This window comes from Chenopodium album, chromosome 8 (genome assembly GCF_948465745.1).
Source record: "Chenopodium album chromosome 8, dcCheAlbu1.1, whole genome shotgun sequence".
NCBI lineage: Eukaryota > Viridiplantae > Streptophyta > Magnoliopsida > Caryophyllales > Amaranthaceae > Chenopodium > Chenopodium album.
This window is the reverse complement of record NC_137841.1, coordinates 28,985,895-29,010,796: the sequence shown is the minus strand read 5'-3', so window position 1 is coordinate 29,010,796 and position 24,902 is coordinate 28,985,895. Positions and strand designations below refer to the sequence as shown.

The 24,902-nt window shown below is 34.5% G+C and overlaps 1 protein-coding gene across 2 annotated transcripts; it reads right to left on the bottom strand.

Moving 5' to 3' along the window:
• Positions 1-10,976: 10,976 nt before the first annotated feature.
• LOC145556005 (ribosome biogenesis protein ytm1-like) lies at positions 10,977-24,178 on the bottom strand. 2 transcript variants are annotated; one of them, XM_081617700.1, is made up of 9 exons: positions 23,133-24,178; positions 22,288-22,474; positions 20,779-20,876; positions 18,191-18,296; positions 15,500-15,717; positions 14,989-15,031; positions 12,756-13,009; positions 11,374-11,822; positions 10,977-11,258 (listed from the first exon to the last, which is right to left on the bottom strand). In XM_081617700.1, the coding sequence occupies exons 1-8, from the start codon at positions 23,315-23,317 to the stop codon at positions 11,420-11,422; spliced, it is 1,494 nt and encodes a 497-aa protein (XP_081473826.1). In that variant the 5' UTR covers positions 23,318-24,178; the 3' UTR covers positions 10,977-11,258; positions 11,374-11,419. The 2 variants fall into 2 exon arrangements, with proteins under 2 accessions (XP_081473826.1, XP_081473827.1); XM_081617701.1 differs by lacking the exon at positions 10,977-11,258 and having other exon boundaries at positions 11,316-11,822.
• Positions 24,179-24,902: the final 724 nt, after the last annotated feature.

Below are 24,902 nucleotides of genomic sequence, written 5' to 3'. Positions count from 1 at the left end.
AGAGAGAAAATTCAAATTCAAATTATAATAAATAGAGCCCTTGTGGCTCTAAACAATAAATGACTAAACTCTTTTTTACCAAGTATTTCATTTTTTATAATTAGAAACTTTATATACTCCGTATTTGTGAAAAAAACGATTTTGTTTCTTGTATTAAAAAATAAGCCGTGAGTAGAGAAATTTCATAAGCCAAATTTTATACTCCATTTTTGCACAGGGTCTCCAAAAAGATTGGGACGACCCTGAATTAAAGAGTAGTGTGTATAATTAAATTCCAGCATTAATTGAGGGCTTTAAACTCATTAAAAACAAACCATGAATTAATCAACAACAACAACCTAGTATCAATCCCTAAACAATTATGCAAAATCCCCAATTTCTAGGGTTCATAATTGTAGGGAATATTTCAAGCATCCCACACTTGAGCCCCACTGTGATCATACACTTAATCATGGTGGCGTTGGGTTAAAGGTTGGGTTTGGCCGGCGGTTTAGAGTGGGTTTCGTGGGCGCTGTCGTCGGTTTTGCGGTAAGGGCAAAGGGAGAAGGACGAGTCGCCTACAGTGGTGCGGCTGGGTCGCCGGCAATGGCGATGGTGGAGCTGATTTTGTGGGGTTTCGGGTTAGAGTTGGGTTGCCAGAAGTTTAAATAGCTTGGTTGGTGGTCGCCGACAGGTTAGAACGGTAGAAAGGTGGTTGCGGTAGATACGAACGCTAGAAAGGTGGTCGCCGGAAGTCAAGGGCGGTGGTCGACGATGTCCGGCAGCTATTGGCAGTGGTGGCGATGTCCGGTAGCTATTGGCGGTGGTCGCGGCAGGGTAGGGACTTGTGAAAAGGGTGGCTGGATTTTTTTTTTTTTTTTTTAACTTATGAAATTATTGTCCAATTTCCATAAATGATTTTTAATAATTTAGAAAATCATTTAAATGAATTTTGTTAAGAGGGACCACTTTGATTATTTGTGGCCTAGAGTGTGCCATGTAAGTTGCCTTAAGGTGATCAAAGAAGTTTCTTTGATCACCTTAGAATTTTCAAACAATAATGGTTTTTTTTTTTCTTATGGATCAGAGTTTCCAATGCAAAATTTTCAACTTTAGCAAATTGGTTTAAAGTAGTAATAATGAATAATGTTCATTAAAAAATATGGTGACACTTTTGTTGATCAACGTGGAGTTGTTGTATTTGTTTTGGTTAATGAGATATTTGGATCGCATACCCGTTGATGCGATCCGAAATTTCAGATATTCGAAAATTGGATATTCGATTTTTTTCGAATAAGATTAGGATTGATTTTTAGCCAATTCAAAATTTTCGGATATCCGAGATTTCGGATCAAATCGGATATTCGATATGGCCAGCCCTAATCATATATTATGAGGTAGTGTTGATCAAATAGCGCATATTTCAACAAATTCATAATATGTAGTTCGTTTATTCAAAAAATCTAAAAATTTAAATAATATTTAATTCGTATGTATTTTGTATTTAGTATTTAATATGATTGATTAAGCATTATTTAGTTGGCATCAATTTGAATTTTTTGTTGGTGATGATTTCACCATTAAATTCTTCTCAATCTTTGTTGTTCAATTCCCTTCTTTCACGTAATCTCAGCTTGATTCCAAACTTGCAACTCAGATGATCCTAAAATTACTTAACATCTTTATATGCAAATTTTTTTGTATGACAGTCTCATAATCTTCGCTCTTTACCTCGATCATAATTTCTTCTTTTACTTTCTATTTGGTTTTATTTATTTATTATTTTTTTTTTAGCTTGACACATGTCTTCTAAGAAAATGACATAGGCTTTTAGATTTTCACTTATTAGAGACATATTCTATGTAGCATTGAATTTTAAAACATTATATTGAATTATAAATTCCCTTCTAAATCTTAACTACTCTTATTTTTAAAGGAATTCACTCTCTAAACTTTTAACATTATCTTTAATAATTAATTATTTGTTAATCGTTAGTGTTTTAGCATGTGTATATATTTTTTGAAAATGGGACAAACAAAATTATAGAAGACAAATCCTTTGTATGTAGGACTGTAGGAGGGAGTATCACTAAACAGTATTTAACCAAATTTTTGCTCCATTATATCTGATAATGAAATCTATTGGCTTATGTATGTGAATACACAAAATGAAAAATCCGTTTTATTGCGATTTTATTCTTATTATTGGATTATTAGTTTGACCATTTACTTTTATTGTTTAGCTCAAAGGTTTAACAAATTAATTTTGTTCATTCTTAATTTTTATTGTTACATGTGATAGGTTGAATTGTGATGCTTGAGAAAAGGCTTGTGGCCTGCGTTCTAATGTGGCATGTTCATCATGATGATCATTATGATGAAATTCAAATTATAGGAAACAGACTATCGAAAGGGGTTTTAGGGGAGTAAAAACTGTTTAAAGCATTTTCAAGGATTTTGTTAATAAACAATGATGTACGAACATTATTGTTCACTAATTTAATGCTTTTGGCAAATCAGGTTGCACGTGTTTACGGTCTATAATCAAGATAATTTTTTTTTTAATTTTAAAAACATAATCCATATACTTAAATTAAATCAACTTTATCATTATTTTGTTTTACAAAACTTTATCCTTAATTGCAATAAAGAAATTACGATAAGTTGGGGTAGCGATGCCACAACTAGTGACTCTCAAAATAGTAAAGAAAATAGTGGAATAAATTACAAAGAGTATATGAATTTTTGGGAGGCTTATATTGTATGTAAATGTGGTGAGTTTTTGTGGATGCCCAAATCATACCCATGATCATGTATTTATATAATAGAGTTATGTCGGATAGATAAAGTGTTGATAAGCATCTAGAATAGTGGAGATTTAACCCATCAAACATTCTAGATTTGCCGCCATGAGCATGCACCTTCATTTTCTAGATTTTACTAAGTAAATTCTAGATAAGTTTATTAGAGAGATTTAGGAACGCATTAGACTTTAATTGGGTCAATGATTTAGGTCTAAAGAAATTTTCAGCTTTTCCAAATTGAAAATATCAACCATGCAAGCAGCATAGGCCAACATTGTAAGATTAAAAATTTGTGAAACTAGATACCTCTAGAATGCTTTAACTGCATTGCCACTCTTAAAATCTTGAGAAAGATTACCTAGAATATAATATCTCTCCAAGATTAAGGATGTTAGTGGAGTGCATATGAGTCCTAATTTGGCGGGTGATGGGGCAGAGATAGGATGAAAATTATACCCACCCCGAATTTGCCTTACTTGTCCTGCGCCACATCCATCCGTTTTAAGATAATTAACTACTTCGTGATGTATAACATCAAAGCTCAAAACTGTTACAAACTTACATATATTGAATGGCACTCAAATTGTTTTCTTTTTTTTTTTGTATTAAATGAAATTTTAACGGATACTTATAAGTACTTTGCGGCGTGTATTTAAAATCGGATGGGGATCAAGTAGATGGTGAGGCAAGGTGGGGGTAAGGTTGGGGTGGATACCCAAGTCGGTGATAGGTTGGGGTAATATTAAACTTGTACCCAACCATCTCCCCCCTTTTCTCATTTTGTTTGAAGCGGGCCAAATAAAGAATGAAAGGAAGAAATAGGAGAAGGCACTATAAAAAATATTTTGGTTTAAGGGCTGCTCGCTCTACCGAAATACCAAAGGCTTTCGAGGCTTACACCTCTTACACGACCTAAAAAAGCTTTCAGTAGCGCCCTTACTCTATCATGTAAGCAAATAGGAATTACCTTAAAATCTAAGCCTTTTGAAGTGCCAGTAGTTGTAGCTGTGGGTAGGGCTTTCGTTCTTATCGCTCCGGGTTTCGATCTATATGACCTCCGGACGGTACAAAGTAAACTTATTCCGTAGAGGCAGGTAATAACCTAACTTTGTTCAACGGGGGCCCTACGTACTTGTCCAGTCCAGGACAACTGAGATCTTTCGTTCTACGTGCGTGGGAACAGCTCAAACAAAGAAAAGTCTGGTCTGAATTCAGGCACGACCCACCCGTCTGCTTCTAGGTCGGGGAATGGCGCCAGTGGACCCACATCGAGGATGGGGATAGGCACAAAAAATATAGGTGAGGATGAGGATGGGAAGGTCGACCATATCTACCGCCCCTCGTCCATTGATATCCCGGCTCCATCCAACATTGATGATATTTTGTGGCAATGCTAAGAGATGCATTCACGTAACCAAAAATTCAGAGTTATTAAAACTTGTAGGTGCTATTATCATATTATAATCATTCCTGCATGACCTCATAGGATCGATGGGGAGTTTTTAAGACACTCACACAAGACAATCAACTAACACCTCAAACTAATCAACCCAAATAATTCACCAACATGATATTAGTTACCAACAATTCAAATTGTGACCAACAATAATGAGACCAATTACATAGTAAAATAATGCAGATGACACACAATTTATATGTGGAAGAATCTTATAAGTGTGAAGATTTTTAAGTCATGGGAGTGTTTTAAGAGTCCGCCCTAAATTTCTCTTATTGATGATTGAGGGTAATAATAAACCCATTTTCAATCTACACAATGTTTACAAATTTACCAACAAATGCAAACGAAAATTGAAGAACAAAAGGTGTAGAAATCACCTAATTCGGCGATTCTTTCCAACAATGATTCGTAGCAGTGTGGAGCATTATTACGATCTCCACCATCCAAAAGAAAGCCCAATGTGTGCCCAATGTGTTACAAACTTTTAGTCAAATTGAGCTATGTTTACCCCTTGATCAGACCACTTGATTGTGGCTGCTCCCAAAAAAAATGTGAATAAATAAATCTCTCAAACACTCACAAATCTCTATATTTTGTGTTGCTAAAATGCCTCTTGTTAAATATGGAAGAGAAAATATAGAGAGATGAGGGAATATTTTTACGTTGTATTTCATATTCCATCTAGTACGGGATATATATAATGTACATTACCTAGGGTTCCATCAACGGATAAGACCAAATACCCAACTCTAGAGTATTCTAGATTGTACATGGGATAATAGTCATCCATATTTAGATATTATCATAACACTCCCCCTTGGATGACTATATATTGAATAAAACAATAACTAACATTTACTATAAAACCCGTACAAAATAATACACTATAATGCGCATAAGATGCTGCCTCGTTAAAAACCTTACCAGGAAAACCCAGTGGGAAAAAACCATGGATAAGGAAAAAAGAGTGCAACGCGCATTAACTCCCCCTCATGACTACATCACTTGAGATCTTTAAGACGACGTAATCCAATGCCGTAAGCTAACTTTTTGAATGTTGCTGTCGGAAGAGCCTTAGTAAATAAGTCTGCTAAATTCTCACTTGAACAAATCTGCAATACATTTATATCTCCATTCTGCTGAAGATCATGAGTGAAGAAAAATTTGGGTAAAATGTGCTTTGTTCCGTCGCCTTTGATGTATCCTTCCTTAAGTTGAGCAATACAAGCTGCGTTATCCTCATATAAAGTTGTTGGTGCCTCTTTCCCAGATGATAAACCACAAACCTCTTTTATATGTTGAACTACCGACCTTAACCATACACATTCACGACTAGCCTCGTGAATTGCTAAAATCTCATAATGATTGGAAGAAGTAGCTGCAATGGTTTGTTTCATGGAACGCCAAGAAATTGCAGTACCACCATATGTGAACACATATCCAGTTTGTGACCGACCATTATGAGGATCAGATAGATAACCTGCATCTGCAAAACCAATCAAATTTTCTTTGGACAACTTAGGGAAAAATAAACCCATATCCTTCGTACCTTGAAGGTAACAAAGTAAATGTTTAATCCCATTCCAATGCCTTCGGGTTGGACATGAACTAAACCTTGCTAATAAATTAACTGAAAATGATATATCGGGTCGTGTATGACTTGCAAGGTACATTAGTGCTCCAATTTCACTAAGATACGGTACTTCAGGACCAAGAATTTCTTCATCATTTTCCCGAGGTCGGAATGGATCTTTCTCTACTTCAAGTGATCTTACAACCATAGGGTTGCTCAATGGATGTGTTGTATCCAAAGAAAATCTCTTAAGAACCTTTTCTATGTATGTTGATTGATGCACAAGGATTCCATTCTCTAGGTGCTCTATTTGTAACCCCAAGCAGAATTTTGTCTTTCCTAAATCTTTCATTTCGAACTCTTTCTTTAAATAATCTACAGTCACTGAAATCTCTTCAGGAGTTCCAATGATATTCAAATCATCAACATACACTGCAATTATAACAAATCCCAATCCAAATTTCTTTATAAAAATACATGGGCTGATAGGATCATTCTTATAACCTTCTTTCAACAAATACTCACTTAGACGGTTATACCACATACGCCCAGATTGTTTCAATCAATAAAGAGATTTGTTCAATTTAATACAGAAATGTTCTCGAGAACTAGATTTTACTGTTTCTGGCAGTTTGAATCCTTCTAGGAGCTTCATGTAAATGTTATTATCCAGTGGGCCATATAAATAAGCTGTGACTACATCCATCAAACGTAAGTCAAGTCCTTCTCTTATTGCCAGACTAATCAAAAATCTAAAAGTAGTTGCATCCACCACAGGAGAATATGTCTCCTCATAATCAATACCAGGTCTTTGTGAGAATCCTTGTGCAACTAAGCGTGCCTTATATCTTACAACTTTACCCTTTTCATTTCTCTTTCGCACAAAGACCCATTTATATCCTAGTGGCTTTACACCTTCAGGTGTACGGACTACAGGTCCGAATACTTCTCTTTTTCCAAGAGATTTTAATTCTGCTTCAATTGCTTCTTTCCATTTTGGCCAATCATTTCTTTGTCTACATTCTTCAATGGATTTTGGTTCATGATCCTCATTATTATCCATAACATCTAATGCTACATTGCATGCAAAAACATCATCGACGTCGATTTGATTTCGATTCCATGTAATTCTAGACATTATATAATTTGTTGAAATTTCTTCATTATCAGGTACCTGAATTTCTTCTTGTATCATGTCTAAAGTCTCTTCTGGAGATCCTTCGGAAATTGTTTCTTCAATTTGACCATCATCAATCAATGCTCCTTTTCTTTTCCGAGGATTCTTATCTTTGGAAACTATTGGTCTTCCACGTTTCTGACGTGGTTTAAACTCATTAGCAAATTTATTTTGTCCTTTCGGGACATTTATTTTAAATGGAGCATTTACAGCTGGAATATGTGACTTGGTCACTCTTTTTGGGTCAGCAAACGAGTCTGGCAATTGATTCGCTAAACTTTGTAAATGAATTATCTTTTGAACTTCCAGTTCACATAGTTTAGTTCGAGGATCAAGATAGGATAATGATAATTCATTCCATTTAATTTCCTTTTCTAGCTCTCTCTTTTCTCCCCCTAATGTTGGGAAAAGTGACTCGTTAAAATGACAATCTACAGAACGAGCCGTAAATAAATCCCCTATTGTAGGCTCAAGATATTTAATTATTGACGGGGATTCAAACCCAACATATATCCCCAACCTCCTTTGAGGACCCATCTTAGTGCGTTGTGGTGGAGCTATTGGAACATAAACCGCCACTACAAGAAAAATGTCTTTTCGTAGCGATTATTTCGTAGCGATAGTACATTCGCTACAATATGCAAGTATATTTGTGAAATAATTAAGGAAGTCGTATCATTTTACAATCGCCATGGTTTTCCCATATAAAATCGATACGGAAAACATAATAATACATATCCACACTATTTTTACACATTTATATAATTTGAGAAATCATATCATTTACAATCGCCACTAAATCCTAAAAATCGATACGAAAAGCCTTTTCAACACTAGATATATAAATATTGTTTGACAAAGAATACATAAAATATGTCATAGCTTATTGGTGAAACATTTAATATAAGAGTTTGAGGTTGCATGTTCGAATCTTGTAAAGATCATACACATGTTTTTTTTTTTTTGAAAAAAATGAGTTAAACCTTTATAGTGATTGTAATCGCTACAATAATCACCACAATTGGATGTAGTTTTTCGTATCGATTATTGAGGTTAACCCCAGCGATATTGAAAACCACTACTAAAGGCTAAGGCAACGGGGGATATTGTATCGAATGACCATTCGTTGGGAAAGATTTTTGTTGCAATTACAATCGATACTAAAGGTTAAAATAATCGCTACGAAAAGGTTATTTTCTTGTAGTGCGCACATCCAAAAATTCTTAGATGGGAAATATTTGGTTCCTGACCATAAACCAATTGTAATGGAGAGAACTTGTGATAACTTGTTGGCCTAATGCGAATTAGTGTTGTTGCATGTAATATAGCATGCCCCCAAGCAAAAATTGGGAGATTGGATTTCATAAGCAATGGTCTAGCAATTAACTGAATACGTTTTATTAATGACTCTACGAGACCGTTTTGTATATGAACATGTGCTACAGGATGTTCAACATTTATCCCAATGGACATGCAATAATCATTAAAAGCTTGAGATGTAAATTTACCAGCATTGTCAAGCCGAATAGTCTTAATGGGAGTATCTGGAAAATGTGCCCGTAACTTAATTAATTGGGCAAGTAATCTCGCAAACGTCAGGTTACGAGTTGATAACAAAGACAAATGTGACCATCTAGTTGATGCATCAATTAAAACCATAAAATATCTAAATGGTCCACATGGGGGATGTATGGGCCCAAAAATATCTCCTTGTATACATTCTAGAAAACTAATTGATTCAAAATTAATTTTAGCTGGTGATGGACGAATAATCAACTTGCCTTCTGAGCAAGCAGCACATGAAAAATTATAATGAAGAATCTGCTGGTTCTTCAAAGAATGTCCACATGAATTCGTAATTATTTTTCGCATCATTATTGAACCGGGATGGCCTAACCGGTCATGCCAAACAACACAATTATCAGTAAACTTCTGGATTACTATAGCATGAGCTTCAATAGCATTGATTTTTGTGTAGTACAAACCACTAGAGAATGTAGGTAGTTTCTCTAAAAACATGTTTTGAGCCTTGAGTTATATTTGTAATTTGAAGGAATTCGTTATTTTCTTCATTGATTGTCTCAATATGATAACCATTATTGCGAATATGCTTAAAACTTAATAAATTTCTTTGAGACAATGGGGAGTATAAAGCATCAATTATTTTAATTTCAGTTCCCCAAAGCAACTTTATAGTGGCTTTTCCGGAGTCCTCTATGATATTTGTACTACCCGATATGGTACTCACATTAGTTCTTTTCATCATCAAATGAGAGAAATATTTTTTTATTTTTAAGTATTGTATGAGTAGTTGCACTGTCAGCAAGACATAATTCTTCACTATTCATAGCAAATTGAACTTGAGTTATATCCATGTTCTTCATGAAATAAAATACATGTCAAAATATTAAGCATAAAATAAAGATGATAAAATACATAAATCAATAAAAAATAATAAAAAAAATAAATAAAAAAAAAAAAAAACACTCAAATAGTTCTTAAATTTATAAAGCAAAAGTCCTTATTACAACGAAAGAAATAAACTTAAGTAAATCACTAGAATAAGCAAACATAAGTCTAATACTTAAAACTGACACAAAACAATATAATATTAACTATTCCCTTCTGGGGCAGTGAAGAAATCAGCAACTTCTAAATGAGTTGTATTGTCAAAATCAAAATGATATGCATTGCCAAAATCAAAATCACCTTCACCATCTTCAAGAACAAGGTTTGCCTGACCAATGACCTTTTCCTCCACAACGGTAACATATATTGATATCAATTTTCTCTTTGAAGGGAATGGTCTCGCTTCAGGGAATGGAGTAGAGCCAGTAGGACGTGATTCATGATTTTTCATTAATAGCTTGTTATTTTGCTCAGCCACAAGAAGACAAGATATTAATTCAGAATATTTTTGAAAACCTTTTTCTCTATATTGTGTCTGCAGGACAATATTATTAGCGCATGGAAAGTGGAGTATGTCTTTTCAAGCATTTCTGCATCAGTAATATTTTCTCCACATAAATTCAATTGATAGCTTAGTTATATTCACTAACAGATTTAAAATATTGCAATCTCAAATTCAACCATTCATAACGAGCTCTAGGGAGTATCACTGTTTTTTGGTGGTCATACCTTTCCTTTAGATTACTCCAAAGGATTTGTGGGTCTTTCACAGTTAAATATTCATTTTTGAGCCCTTCATGGAGGTGATGGCGAAGAAAAATCATGGTTTTAGCCTTATCTTGAGGTGTTGCCTTATTAGCCTCTTTTATTGTTTCACCAAGCCCTTTAGCATCTAGGTATGTTTCAGCATCTAACACCCATGATAAATAATTCTTTCCAGTAATATCAAGGGCCACAAATTCGAGCTTGGCAAGGTTCGACATTTTTCACTATACAAAATAATATTTAAAAATTAAGTATATATAAATAGTATTCAAAATATGTACTAAACGTTATAATCATGCATAAATAAACCTGATACAAATCATGCATAAATAAGAACGAAATAGAAGATGAGAACGTTAGCATGGAGAAAAATAAGAATGGAACCTTCAATTATATATCATGCTCTGTATTCGTTACATATGTTGGTATTCCAATGAGCATGCAAAAGTCAATAAATGTTAAATTATAATTGTTATGGGCTACAATCATACTTACATGATAATAATAATATGGGATTCTAGATAAATGTTTAGTAATCCTACTCAGTTGACTAGCAATGGTGCTGATAACGTGTTAAATATGAAAGAGAAAATATAGAGAGATGAGGGAAGATTGTTACGTTGTATTTCATATTCCATCTAGTACGGGATATATATAATGTACATTACCTAGGGTTCCATCAACAGATAAGACCAAATACCCAACTCTAGAATATTCTAGATTGTACATGAGATAATAGTCATCCATATTTAGATATTATCATAACACCTCTATCAATTGTTGCCTTCTTTTTTTTTTAAACCCCCTCCCTCCCTCCCCCTTCACCAAGGGCTTACTAAGCAAGCCACAAATATAAGCTCCAAGTTAGACTTAAACCAAACAAGTAAAATAAAAAAAAAAAAAAATAGGTCATTTATAAGCTTGCTCACTCCTAGGATTGTGTGCATTCCTTCTTCCTACCTTGGGCTAGCTTGCTTGTAAGCATTTTCCTACTGGCAAATTCAAACTCCACAAATTGAACGTTAATAAGCTTAACCTTCTACTTTGGGATTATTATAAGCCAAATCAAACACTCTCTCTGCTTTTCTCTTTCTGCAATGAAGTTGAACCATCAGTCATTCAATAACAATAACAAGGAAAAGAACAAGATAAAATGAGAATACTTCGCATTTAGCTAAATAATGAAGAATGATAGTTACAAACTTACAATCGAATAATAACACATTGTAATGCACAAGGTTGATGGAGAAAGTTTACAAATCAGAATCTGAATCACTGTTGGAGTTCGAATTCCAAAATCTGGAAGACGCAGCATCCTTGTATGAAGAGACAGAGCAAGAAGCATTGCTGAAGTCTCGGAAGCGTAAAAGTCCATTGTCCCCAGAACAGGCAGTAACGATTCGACACCCATCAGCAGTCATTGAATTACACCCTATCCTGGAACAAGTTAGCTCCGAAGGACTGCAACTCAAAGTATTAGTGAGAACACCAGTGTCAACGGCCCAAATGTTAGTGAAAAAGTCATCAGGACCACCAGTAACTATCTTGTATGGGTCGACATATACTTGAGTAACTGGACCATTGTGACCCTCCATCTCAACTACCGGCCTTGAATTTAAACCATCTTGGCTTTTCCGGACATCCCATAACAAAGCTCTGCAAGAACAAATAATTATCTTCTGCAATAATAGCCAAGGAAGCATGCAAATTGAAAATGTGAAACTACAAACTGTGACAAGTGACCAGAAATTCCAACATGTGAGACCCGACATATCTATTCCCATCAAGAGAACATGATTATCCTACAAGTTTCCCTAATGTGTCCATATCAACACGAATTAGTGTTTTTATGAAGTTGCCTAATTGGAATCATAAGAAGCAGTGCCTAACCTGTAAATGTAATACTACCTCCGTTTTTATTAGTTGACACGTTTTGACTTTATCACTATTCACACACCTCCCTTTGACCATGTTTTGTGATTTATACGCAAGGAAAAATATAGTCAAGTGGGATCTTGTTAGATTCGTCACAATGTATATTTTCATAATATCAACTTTTCATAATTTATGCTTATCGGTAATTAAAAATATTAATGATTTAAGATGTGCATTGACAAACGTGACTAAAGAAATGTGTCAACTAAAAAGAAACAGAGGAAGTATACATTATTAGCATATCAGGAGCGCATTATGGGAATATGGGGGCTGTTTGGAGGCTTGAGAATTAATAGAGGGCTTTTGAGATAATTTGGACGGGACTATATCACAATTACAAATTTGATGTCTTTCTAAAACAGAGTAACAGAAGATGAGTGCCTCAAATATTATCTAAGATGAGTGCCTCAAATATTATCAAATATTAAGGGATAACAATGATAATTTTATGAGGGTGTAAAAGACCTTCCAAATCTGGTTGCATAATTGCATATCCATATTTGCTTATTTAAATCTAATAAGAAAGGTTCCAGTACAGTCAAATTTATATGTCGTATTGAAAGCCAGAAAGGGAGAATTCAGACAGATTAACTGCCACTCAAAAAGTACTGCAAAATGATATAACAAGTATTTGTTTAGCTCAGGAATACATACTTGTTTTTTCCGCCAGTACAGATCAATGATCTGAAAGGAAGCATCTCAAATGAATAAAGCTCTGGTTGACAAACAGCAGCAGTAAAAGCCTTCTTCATTGTTCTCAAATCTATTGCCTGAACAGAGCTACCAGCAGCTACATAAACCATTGACTCAAAGCATTTTATTCCGACAGGAGTGCCTAGCACAGAGGTCATTCCCACACAACTAGATGTCCGAGATGCAGACGCTAGGGTAGAGTCCCACACTCTGATCTGTTTTATACATGACCAACATGAAGAAGAGCAAATAATTAATCATCCTTTATATATATACATAGTGGGTATTCAGCATAATAGAGTAAAGAACAAAGGCGTTACAGAGTAAGATCTCAGCTTAAGTGTTTGATTGGTCATAGACAACTCAAACTCGAAACACACAGGATAATTTGTCATACTTATTCCCAACCCTGGATACCCTCATTCCTTATTTGCAAAGGCCTAATAGTCTAATACAAAGATATAGTGAATAGTTATAAAAGAATTTTTGGCTCATCCAACCAAAAAGTTATACAAGGTTACAGTTCCAGGGAACAATCAAAATAGTGGATCAAAATCCGAGATTCCAAAAGTAACTTAAATTGTCTTGGTGTAATTGTGGATGATCCACTTCGTTGGCATAAAAGATTTGGTCGTGCTAGTTTTCTTGTTACTTGATATGAGAAACTGGCATATCCAAATCTTTAATGCCAAAGAGGTGGATTATCCTAAATAACATTAACACAATTTAAGTTACTTTTAGAATTAGTATCTAGATCCACTATAAAAGTACTCCCTCTTCGTCGATGATTTTGCAATGTAATAAAAATTACAAAGTTTCTTTTGTCACATAATTGTGATATGCTCAACAAGTTGTACTTCAGACCCTCGAAAACATACATTAGATGCATGGGAACTTGACATTCTAATTTTTCCTACAACAATAATTTAACCTTTCCCATTGACTCCATAGTAGGCAACCAGTGAAATTTAGAATTGTCTCCAGCATTAACTACTATCGAGGTACCATGTTTTGCTCCTCTCACTAGAAGGGGAAAGAAAACTAACACATTGTATGGATAGAGGAAAAGAAGAGAAAGGGAAGGGGACAAGTCACCTTGTTTGGATAATGGATTGAGAGAAGGAAGAGGAGGCAGAGGGAGGGATTCATTTTCCCTTCTCTTTTTAATAAACACTATCCCTCCAAAATTGGAGAGATTTGGAGCGAAAATGAAGCTCCACTTTCCCTCTCCCTTTCTTCACCCTTCCCTTCCTCCTATTTCCTTCCCCCTCCTTTCCCTTCTAAATTGGTATCCAAACATAGTGTAAATGTTAATAAAAAAAAAAACCCTAAGTTTCCACGGGTTCCTTTGTTACAACTTTGAAATCAGACTTCTTACTCCAGATTTGTTAAGCATGTGCTTTGTTTTTACTAATTACTAACATTCTTCTTGGAACATGAGTTATTGAGATGTCTATTGTTCCCGCAAAAGGTGCACTCTTCATACCATGATTTCTAGTTTATTTAAAGCCTAGTCCTTCTATTGTTTTAGTTCAGGCATTCAAAATCCACTATGGAATTTCTTGATAAACTACTAATCCCTGAATCCTGAACACTATATACTTACGCACGAGCAAATTTTCAGAGATCAAAGAAGTTGTTATTTTTATAACAATTAGTACTTTTGTACAGCAGGGAGTGATAACGTATGGTTGAGGGTATGTTGAACAGAAAACACACTAGCACTTACGCCAAACCACATCTGCGCCTTTTAGAAAAGAAGAAAACAAAGGAGAGGAAAGGTGTAGACAAAATCTTATCTCGAGAAAACTATATATATATATATATATATCAGAGCAACCTATATATACTAGGAATCAGCAAATCATTTAGTCATTTCTTGCAAGTTAATTCAATTGGCAGTCAACTTTTTCAAACAACTTCCCCTACAACTTTTCCTTCTCCATGAAAAAGTATGAGGAAGCCCCAGTTAATCAATTTGATAAACAAAATTTGTTTATCAAATGGCAAAATGGTAAATATTTATTTACAATTTTGCCATTTGATAAACAAATTTTGTTTATCATATTGATAAACTTGTATTTTCTCAAAAAGTATTAACTATTCAAAAAAGGTTCTTTTTTTTTTTTTTTTTTTTTTGTGGGAGGGGGGGGGGGGGGGGGGCAAAAGAATTAGAAGAAAAACAATGCAATACCTTTGAATCTGTTGCAACACTGACCAAAAGCGAAGGTTTGTGCCTGAAAAGCACAATAAAAGAAAAGTGCATGATTCTCACATTAGAAGTTCACAAAAATCAACAGCAAGAAATGCATTGATGCTATGAACAAGAAAATAGAAGCAATATGCCTGAACATGAAGGGAGTACTGAAGGCCAGAACTTTGAGCATAACTACTAAATATAAGGAAGTAATGCAGAGAGATATAATAAGGATGAGGTAATTAAAAAAAAGGGGAACAACCTTGAAAGGTCCTATTTGTTAATCTTCACTTTCAACATGGAACATAGATAATATTTTATGCTCAGGTGTAAACTGCAATTTAGGGAACATAATAAAGAAGCTTCTTTCTAGTAAATGGAACATGGAAGTAATGATGCATCACTACAAACAGGAGATATAACCAGACCATCTATAACTATTTTAGCTGTAACAATTACAGTGTCCAAGTAGACACGCAGTAAATTTTTGTCAAAATGAAGGCCATACCCGGCAACTGACAATAATTTAATTGGTTTCTCATGCCCATGCAATGTGACATTCAGGGCATGCTGACCACGTTTGCCACTTGAACTCAGAGACCACAGACGAACTGTGCCATCTTCTCCGCCACTAGCAAGCACTTTGCTACCCTTGTCACCCAATAATTTATCTGAGAGTGCAGAAACAGGACCATTATGACCTCTAAAACATCGAAAGCAAGAACCCTGTAATGGATATAAAACAAAAAAAAAAACTGAGAACCACGAAGTAGTAAGCAAAGGTCAAAAATCTTCAGCAATAGATGAAGAGAAATGAAATTGATTTTCATTAAATGCATTATAATATATAACTCCCTCCATTTCAAATTGTTGGTTACATTTGGTGTTTTAATGCAGTTATTCAGGAAAAGAAGATAGTCGAAAGCAATGATTAGATGTCACATATATCAAGTATAAATCTATTAAATGGGACTATTTGCTTTGGGTCTTTGAGAGTAGGTAAAATTTTGGGAAATAGGAATAGTTATTTTGGTAGTAGGTAAATGTTTCAGTAAATTGGAAGAGTTGCATTGAAAGTAGTAGGTAAATGAGGGAAAATGTGTAGAAAATTAATTTTAACCAAGGAAATAATTGAGACGTAACCAACAAAGGGAAACGCCCAAAACAGCAAACGTAACCAACACTATGGCATGGAGGAAGTAATAAGCTTGGATCAAAAGATGACATCATAAGCACAACCCATTAAAGAGCTACTGAAATACTTTTACTACTATCACTTTTCACCCAAATAACAATAACTAAATTTTTATTGCTTAGGAGACCAGCTTGTTAGTTGTTACACATGTCAGATACTTTTATTTTGAGATGAAAACTAAAGATTGGATTATAATACTGATAATCTTGCTTTGATTGGTGATCTTTTTTACAAGGTTTGAGGATGTAGCATTTCTATAATCAATCACCACTCATACACATCCTTTGGTGTCAATTAAATTGTAATTTGTAGAGCGTGTAAATTCCATCGCTAATTCATAACATTGATCATGCTATAAATAACCATGTCGAAAGAAAATGATTAAGAGCTGAAAATGAAAATTGAAATTATAGAAAATTAAAGATAGATTTCAAATTCGAGAGACTATATAGACTTCTCACAAAGCTAAATTAGTAAAACTAATATAAACTTCTCATAAATCCCCTTTTTTCATTTCTCTAACTTTCCTGCCTTTTCACTTAAGCTTCCTAATTGATTAACTAAGCAATTCCTTATGCCCCTCCTATGGCTGGTTCATTACAGATCATCACCTTATTTTACTTCAAACTAAAAGAAAAAAATGACGAGGCAAAAGTGAACCAGCACAGCTCGAGTGCTCGACTATCGTAGGTATTAAAGTGGTCATAAAGCATCAAAATACTTTGAAATTTGTTTCTCCATTCAGTTATTCTATGGAGGCGTCTGAAGTTGTGGAATGGCCAATTCAACTGCAATACAATAACCAGACAGTTATTATGCTGAGGGTGGTTTAGGCAGGCCGACTGTAGACTGTGCAGAGGCTGTTTGCAGTAGACTCATAGGGATAACATAGTACTTCCTCCGTCCCTAATTAAAAGCCCCATTGCTCTCAAATTACGTTTCTCTATATAACAGCCCCATTTATCATTTGGGTGGGGTCTATCATCCACTAACTTCTTTTTTTTATTCACTTCTAATCAACAAAACCCCTCTTCCCCACTCTATTCTCTCTTCCCTTAAAACCAATAAATAAATCTCACTATGATCTTTTTTAATTCAACTTTTTTCAAAAAAATTACACTAAATTCCTCATCTTAAACCTCTACGACTTCGGGTTCCTAAAATATAGGGCTTTACTTTTGGGATGAAAGGAGTAAAAAGAACTTCAAGCTTTCAATGTACAATTCTTTTGGAACTATAATTTGATGTATGTTTCCTTTTTTTTTCCCCTCTAGAACTATATTCAGGATGCTCATTTATTATTGTAACATAGGACCCATGTCTCCAAGATATTTTCAAGGTAACAAATTTTTTTATAATAAATAAGTAGTCTATTTTTATATTATACTAATTCAAAAACTTGAAAGACATAGAAGTGAAAACTCTCTCTACACAAAAATTCAAGCTTTGTCTCTCCTTCCTACCAAACAAAGCATTGTCTTGTGCAATTTTGATATGCAATAACTTATTCATCATAATACAGTATTCAAAAAATTACAAAGAAAAATTGCCATCATATTTGTAAGAAACTCAAACTTAAGTAATCCTTAGCACATGAGTCAAGATCTATCAAGAAACTATTTACTGATAACTACTATGTAGTTTATTGCATCAACTAACCAATCATCACAATTCACAAAAATTTGTATTTGTCACAGAAATGATTCAATAAATCCTTTTACTAACCCATTAATGCCTCTATGATATCCTTTATTCACACTCCAAGGAAAATATTAAAAAAAAAAAAAAAAAAAAAAAAAAAAAAAAAAAGAGAGAAAAAAGTAATGATATTACTTATATGTTATGTTACCACAAAAGTTCAATGACAAAAGCCTTTTTTGTTCCAAAAATATAAACTAGCATTGAACTTTTTTAATCATAAGTATTCCATTCCCTCATGCTAACTATAGCCTTAAGAATTGAGATGTCATGGCAAATTGGCAACAACAGAAAAAAACACCATACCTTCCACCAAAGACGTATTGTGCGATCAGAACTTGAGGTTATTAATACAGTGTCGTTGTTTTGTGCCTCACTTCGAATAAAAGATGCCTCATTGGTCGGAAATAACCTGCAAAATATACATATTTGTGTAACTAGAAATTAAAGTGATATATAAGCTGCTTCAACCAAAGTGATTTAACACTATCAGGATCTTTATTTTAGACTCCACTAAAAGGCAGAATTATGCTAGGCATTAGCATGGTTTCCAGCCGTATAAATGGAAGAAAAAACAGAAGGAGGATGATGATTATATTGATTAGATGAGAACTATACTAAATTGGATGATAGTTCCACTTTCGGGAGGTGGATGCTCTCCTAATACGAGCTTTCGAGAGGCTCACTCTCTCCCAATAACAAAACCACACAATATTCAACATATCCTTATTCCTCCTTATGAGGCCTATATATAGAAAAACTCTCATAACAAACCTCTAACTTATTCCCCAAGTCACTACTAATGAACTATGACTAATATGCCCTCTTCTTGATATTGATTCCTTGCAAATTATAAATCAGAAAAGACAGTAACAAGCCTATGTGTTCCTAATTTATCATACTTACATTCTGAATTTACATTTAACACTTACTGGCTGTTGTTGGAAATATTATACGGTCCAATTATGATTGACCAACGTGAGAAAGGGAGTAAATGGGAAAAATGAACATTTATTGAGTTTTTTCCACACATGATGTAAGACCTACCAGTAGGACAATATGCAAATATTCAAAAACATAACTGATGAATAGCCAACTAAGAAAAGTAGAATCACACAACACCAGCAAGGCGGCAAGGTAAAACTGGTGCAGTGTTGAGTGTAAGCAATTTGACTTATAATGAATCTTACCAATAACAAATCTAAAGGTATGGACATATGTGAAACAAAAAAGGAATTTTCTAATCTCCAAACTGATACTATGGGTTTCTTTTCTTGGAGGTGGTCTGAAACTTCTACCTCATACAATAAAAAATAAATAAATAAATAAAACACCAGGGTATATGGTTATTGGTATCTTCTACTTCGTATTTCAAAGCTATAACATGAACATGTTGCTGATTGATATCAAAACACTGCCTAATACTATTAAGCTAGAAGTAGGACCAACTACAAAAAGTTATAAAAAGGCCAGACTTCACTAACATACATGTTATGATAGTTATATAACATACATAGAGTGGGTCTCCATAGTTAATTAGTTAACTACAATATAATGTAGCTCTTGCTAAAACCAGCACCTAATTATTAACAATAGAGTCAAACCAATCATAACAGATAATTGTCATAACTTGATCCATAGAGATAAACACCAATGCCAAGCCAGAGAAGCAAAGACCAGAAAGGAGCAACAAAGTGGCAAAGAATAGGAACACAATTGAGAAGAGATAGAATAGGTAATATTCCATTCCAATGTTAGTAAGTCTAGTGCAGTATAGCATACCAGAACTTGAAGCACCAATATAAGTGCATGATGATTACTTTACATAATCTACTGCTTCATTCACAAAATAATAATCTGAAATCTAATTGTTTGACTTTTTATAACACCATATTTCTACAGGTTTAAGAGCTAATCCGTAAATTTTATTTATTTAAAAAATTACAACAACAAAGCCTTGGTCCCCAAGGGTTAACTAACCTGAATCATCATAAGGAAAAGTTGGCAAAAAAATTGAACAAAGCAAGAATCCGGATTACATGAAAGTGGGTGAAAACCGGAGGGAGGAAAATAAGAATCTATGTCTATAATATTATACTAAAGCGATTCTTTTTTTTCCCCCTCCAAAAGGCCTTAAAATCCCGCTCATTTCTTAATTTACCTTTCTTTGCTTCTTCTTTTCCCTCCGAAATCATTTTTTATCCCTCCCAAATGGCCAAATGTTTTTAAAGTTTTTTTTTTATTTTTTTGAAAAATAGTTTATAATGAATAATATACTACTTTTACTCCTAAAAATATGCAACTACCTTTCTTAATCTACCTTTCTTTGCTTCTTTTTGTCAAATTCTTCCATGTTGATTATTTGGTTATATAGTCAACATGGAAGAATTTGACAAAAAGAGCAAAGAGTTCAGATCTAAATCCCTGGACTTTTCAAAAAAGCTAACTTCAAATTAACTTTCCATAAACCAGATGATGTAGGGCCTGTTCTGATTGACTGAACTGAATTGAATAATTTATGAGATAAGGAAATTAAGAACCAAACTGAACTGAACTTATTGGAACTGAAAATAAGCTTAAGAGAACACGTTTGTACTATAAATTCTACAGTAAATTATTACTCCAGAAGTAATTTGATGATCTTAACTACAATTCATTTCTCACTTCTCAGAAGAATCAAACGACAACAATTCCCTTACATGCTGCCACTTGTTAAGCTAAGATTACAAGTATTCAGGGTCACCAACTCAACAAGGTGGAGATGACCATAGAAAAGAACCAAACACAACAATGATCTGCCTTTTTCCCCATCCCCTTTCCTGGATCCAACAGAGGTAAAAAGCCAAACATATAACATAAGATGTTACACATAACACAATATGCATTCAACTTACCTCATGCATGTAATCCTTGCATTATGATCACTTAAAGTAACCAGGCACTCTTTACCATTTACCAAATCATCAATCTTCAGAAGACGTACAAGAGATCCCTGTTGAATGGCATATAATAACACAACCTTTTAATAATACTGCAACAAAGTAACAACTGATTGAGTAGTTAAGACAAGGCAGAAGGGTTCATCCTATAAAAGATGTCAAAGCCTGTCTGACATTGACTATGGCAGGACAAACGCCATAAATAAGATAGCATGTGAAAGCTAGAAGCTAATAATTTATAGGCATTTGCACAAGTAAAATAAAAGTCAAGCCACTGTACACATAAAAATGGGCCAAGGCAGCAGATTAAATGCTATTGAGTGAACTCTTAAGCAGGAACAGCTAACAGTTCATCATCTAGGTGCCACATAATATGTCATGAACATCAAGATTAATTTGTTGCAGCCGATATCCAGATAAAAAAAGTCCTTTCTAGGAAGCATACCCACCCAAACTAATTTTCAGGTCATTTACTCTGCTAGAAAGACAAAACCATGTCCTAGCATGTACCCACAGTCCTAGATGAATCTGCAATTCATGCAAAGAAGTGACAACAGTGCTGTGTTGTCAGACAGTAAAATGCTCTTTCAAGATAGCCATAAACCAAACATCTCAAGGTACTTCCTCAACCTTGGACTCCTAATAAAGCTCTTTACTCCTCACCTATTTATTCTAAAAACCTTAAATTAATGGATATGCCTCCAAGTATCCAACAAATAGAAGACTCCAAGGAATGGCCAGTTCCTTTTAATTTTTTAAGCGTTTTTCACTAACTAAATTGACATGGCCATATTTACACACATCACAGAGTGTATGTACTTCAAGAGTTGAAGAGAATACATACCACATAACCTGAACATTGAAAGACCACCTACCAAATCTTTTTTTCTTTTTTTTTTTTTTTTTTTTGAAGAAACCTACTAAACCATTTTTTAACCAAAAAAACAATGAATTATAAGAGCAATATATATATATATATATATATATATATATATATATATATATATATATATATATCATTGAGATACTACTTATCATCCAAAATTTTTATCAAGGTAAGCTACAATCATTGAGATACTACTTAAGATTCAGATTGGTGACATGACTTTGGATCGTACAATCATAGGATCATAAGATCCAGATCACGATTATAATAACCATGGTTCTCCTTGTTCCATTCAAATTGAGCACAACAAGCACTTCCACTTCCATTTCACAAATATTGACATTTGAAACAAATCTCAAAATGAATCAATAAAGGTCTTTCAATTTTTCCATTTTATATAAAACACCAATCACAATATGTTCAACAAACATCCTAGTCTAGATTTTTCTTTTAGGACAAAGTTTACATAAAAGCTTTTTTTTTTTTAAAAAAAAAAATTTACATAGAAGTTTCATAAATGTTAATGAGTAGATATATAAGAATTATACATACAGCAAGGGAAAAACCGTAAAACATACCTGTGAAAAAATGATGTCATTTTTTCCTAACAATACATGACTGAAAGGTCTTGAATCAGTATAGAAGTCAGCAACCAAGGGATCAACAAAGCTAAACTTCCCCACTGCTGCACGCCTGCTTAAATAAGCTTCCCTCACCGCTGATCCCGGAGAGTTTAAACTAAATGTGTGCTTTGGCCATTTCTCCCTTAATTTGGAAAAAAAAAAAATATATATATATATATATATTAATCAGAAAAACAATACACATTGCAAATCATCACCGAAAAATGGAATGGACTTTGGTATCATGATATGCAATCATACATACACTTCTTTTGTTTTTTTGGATTAGAAACTCCATGGGGATTAGTTTTATACTTTATTCAATGAGGAACTCAAACATCACGAAATTAACCAATATAATTCACGAAATTAACCAATATATTGGAAGGAAAAAAAATAGTTTGAAAAGATAAACTATGTTTCGAATGTCAATATGATTAAATATACTGCCTATATAATTATGTTTCGATTGTATATATTGATAAGAAAACTCAAACCCTCCAATTGCTAAATACTAGCTCTGTTTCTTATTATTTGCAACGAAAGGTATTATTTGTGAGACATAAAAAATTATTTGTTGCAAATAATAAGAAACGGAGGTATTACATAATCGCAAAGTCTCATCAAAGAGATTTACTCGGAATCCCTCCAATAACTAAATATGCAATCGCAAAATCCCGAATAATTTTGAATGTTTAACAACGAAAATTAACATATGCCGATCATATCAAAACTCAAGTATTATCAAATCATAATGAAATTTTAACCAAATTAAATAAAATAAAATAGAAAATTAATACCGGAAGAGACGGTGCCAAACAGAATCAGAATAAGTGGCAGTTCGGAAGAATTTGCAGGTGATAGCCATGTTTGAGATGTCTTGAATGCTTAAATAATTTGTGCATTGTACCAATGAATCGACATCTAAGTCTGTAATTGATGTTGATGAATTCATATCGTTTTTTGAAGATGAAATTTCAGACATTTTTTTCCTGGTATTTTTTGGATTGTGAAATTGCAATAAATTTTGAATTTGATTGAAGAAAAGGGTTGAGCATTGGATTGAATTGGGTGAAATTGATTTGAGGGTTTATAATTAGGGGAAAATAGAGCGGAAGAATTAAAAAGAAAAAAAAAAAAATAGGAGTTGAGTGATTGCGGCTTTTATTAGGGGTGAAAGTTAATCGAATTCAATCCAAAGTCTAATCCAATTTGAATTAGGGGCCGTTTGGTTCGCACGAGGGAATCGGAATGGAATGAACAAAGGGAAAGAAGAAGAATGGAATGAAAATACCCTTTTTTTGCTTTGTTGTTTGTTTTTAAAACAAGGGAATCAATCCCACCACCACACCACCACACCCACCACCACCACAGCCACCACACCACCACACAATTCATATGGTTTTCATCATTCCCATCCACGAAACCCCTCGCCGGCCCTCCCTCTCCCCTCGCCGGCTCTCCCCCTCCCCTCGCCGCCCTTCGCAAACTCTCCCCCACCACTCGCTGGGCCCAAATCGATGAATCTCACCCTCGAAAAACCTCCCTTAGGGTTTTCGGAGGTTTTTCGAGGTAGGGGAGGGGTTTTTGGGCGGCGAGGGGAGGGGGTTTTGAGCGGCGCGCGTTTATCGGTGGGCGGCGAGGGGAGGGGAAGGGGTGTCTAGGGTTTTGCGGGTGGTGGGAGAGAGATCGGGGCTAGGGGTTTTGCGGGGCTAGGGGTGGTTTTTGCGTGGGAGGGGAGGGCGGCGAGGCTTGGGGGAGGGGTGGCGGTGGTCGGGGTAGTGGCGGCGGTGGTCGGGGTAGGGGCGGCGGTGGTCGGGCTGGTTTTCCGATGGTATTGGTAGGTGTGAAGGTGGTGATGGGGTGGTGTGAAGGTGGGTAGGGAAAAGGAATGGGAAAGTCTAGGGGGGTGGGGAATGGAGTTGGAAGGAATTGGGGTAATGGGGAGGGTAATGGGAATGATTAAAAGTGCTAAACAAACATCAACAAAGGGAATGGGGTCAGTTGATTCTCATTTCCTTTCCTGATTACCCCCAACCAAACGGCCCCTTAATCCAATTTGAATGGGAATCAAACTAGTATTAGTAATTGGATTGGATTAAATTTTATTTTATTTTATTTTCAAAGTTGTTTTCAATAATTTTTATAATCTGTTTACAAAAGCCACATCAGGAAAATAGAAAATCGTAGGCAGGGGTTATTCAAGGATGTGCTCGATCAGTTAGTTTGAAACGATTCTAATTCTGAGGAGCCCGAATTCAATTGAAACCCTGAACCCTAGAAATGTAAAACCCCTAATCTATCTATACTTGGTCTTTAAAAACGATAATACACACATGTCTTCATCCTATGTTCACTCCTCCAATCCAATGTCCAAGTGTACACTATTCCAATTCAATGTGCCACACGTTCACTATTTTAATCAAATGTGCCACGTATTCATATTCATATTAGTATTAAAAAGAATTTGTAGTTAATTCATACTTCATTTTCTTAAAAACCAATAATAATAACAATACATAATAATATTAGTATTAATATTTTTTGACAGAAAATCAATATTTATTAAA

What these genes read in the sequence shown, in the direction of transcription:
- LOC145556005 (XM_081617700.1), bottom strand. Translation starts at nt 23,317, where the DNA reads ATGTCTGAAATTTCATCTTCAAAAAACGATATGAATTCATCAACATCA. An exon ending in ATGACATCATTTTTTCACAG is followed by an intron (nt 20,877 to 22,287) that starts GTATGTTTTACG and finishes GCCATTCAACAG; the next exon opens with GGATCTCTTGTACGTCTTCT. An exon ending in TGTACTGGCGGAAAAAACAA is followed by an intron (nt 11,823 to 12,755) that starts GTATGTATTCCT and finishes TTGTTCTTGCAG; the next exon opens with AGCTTTGTTATGGGATGTCC.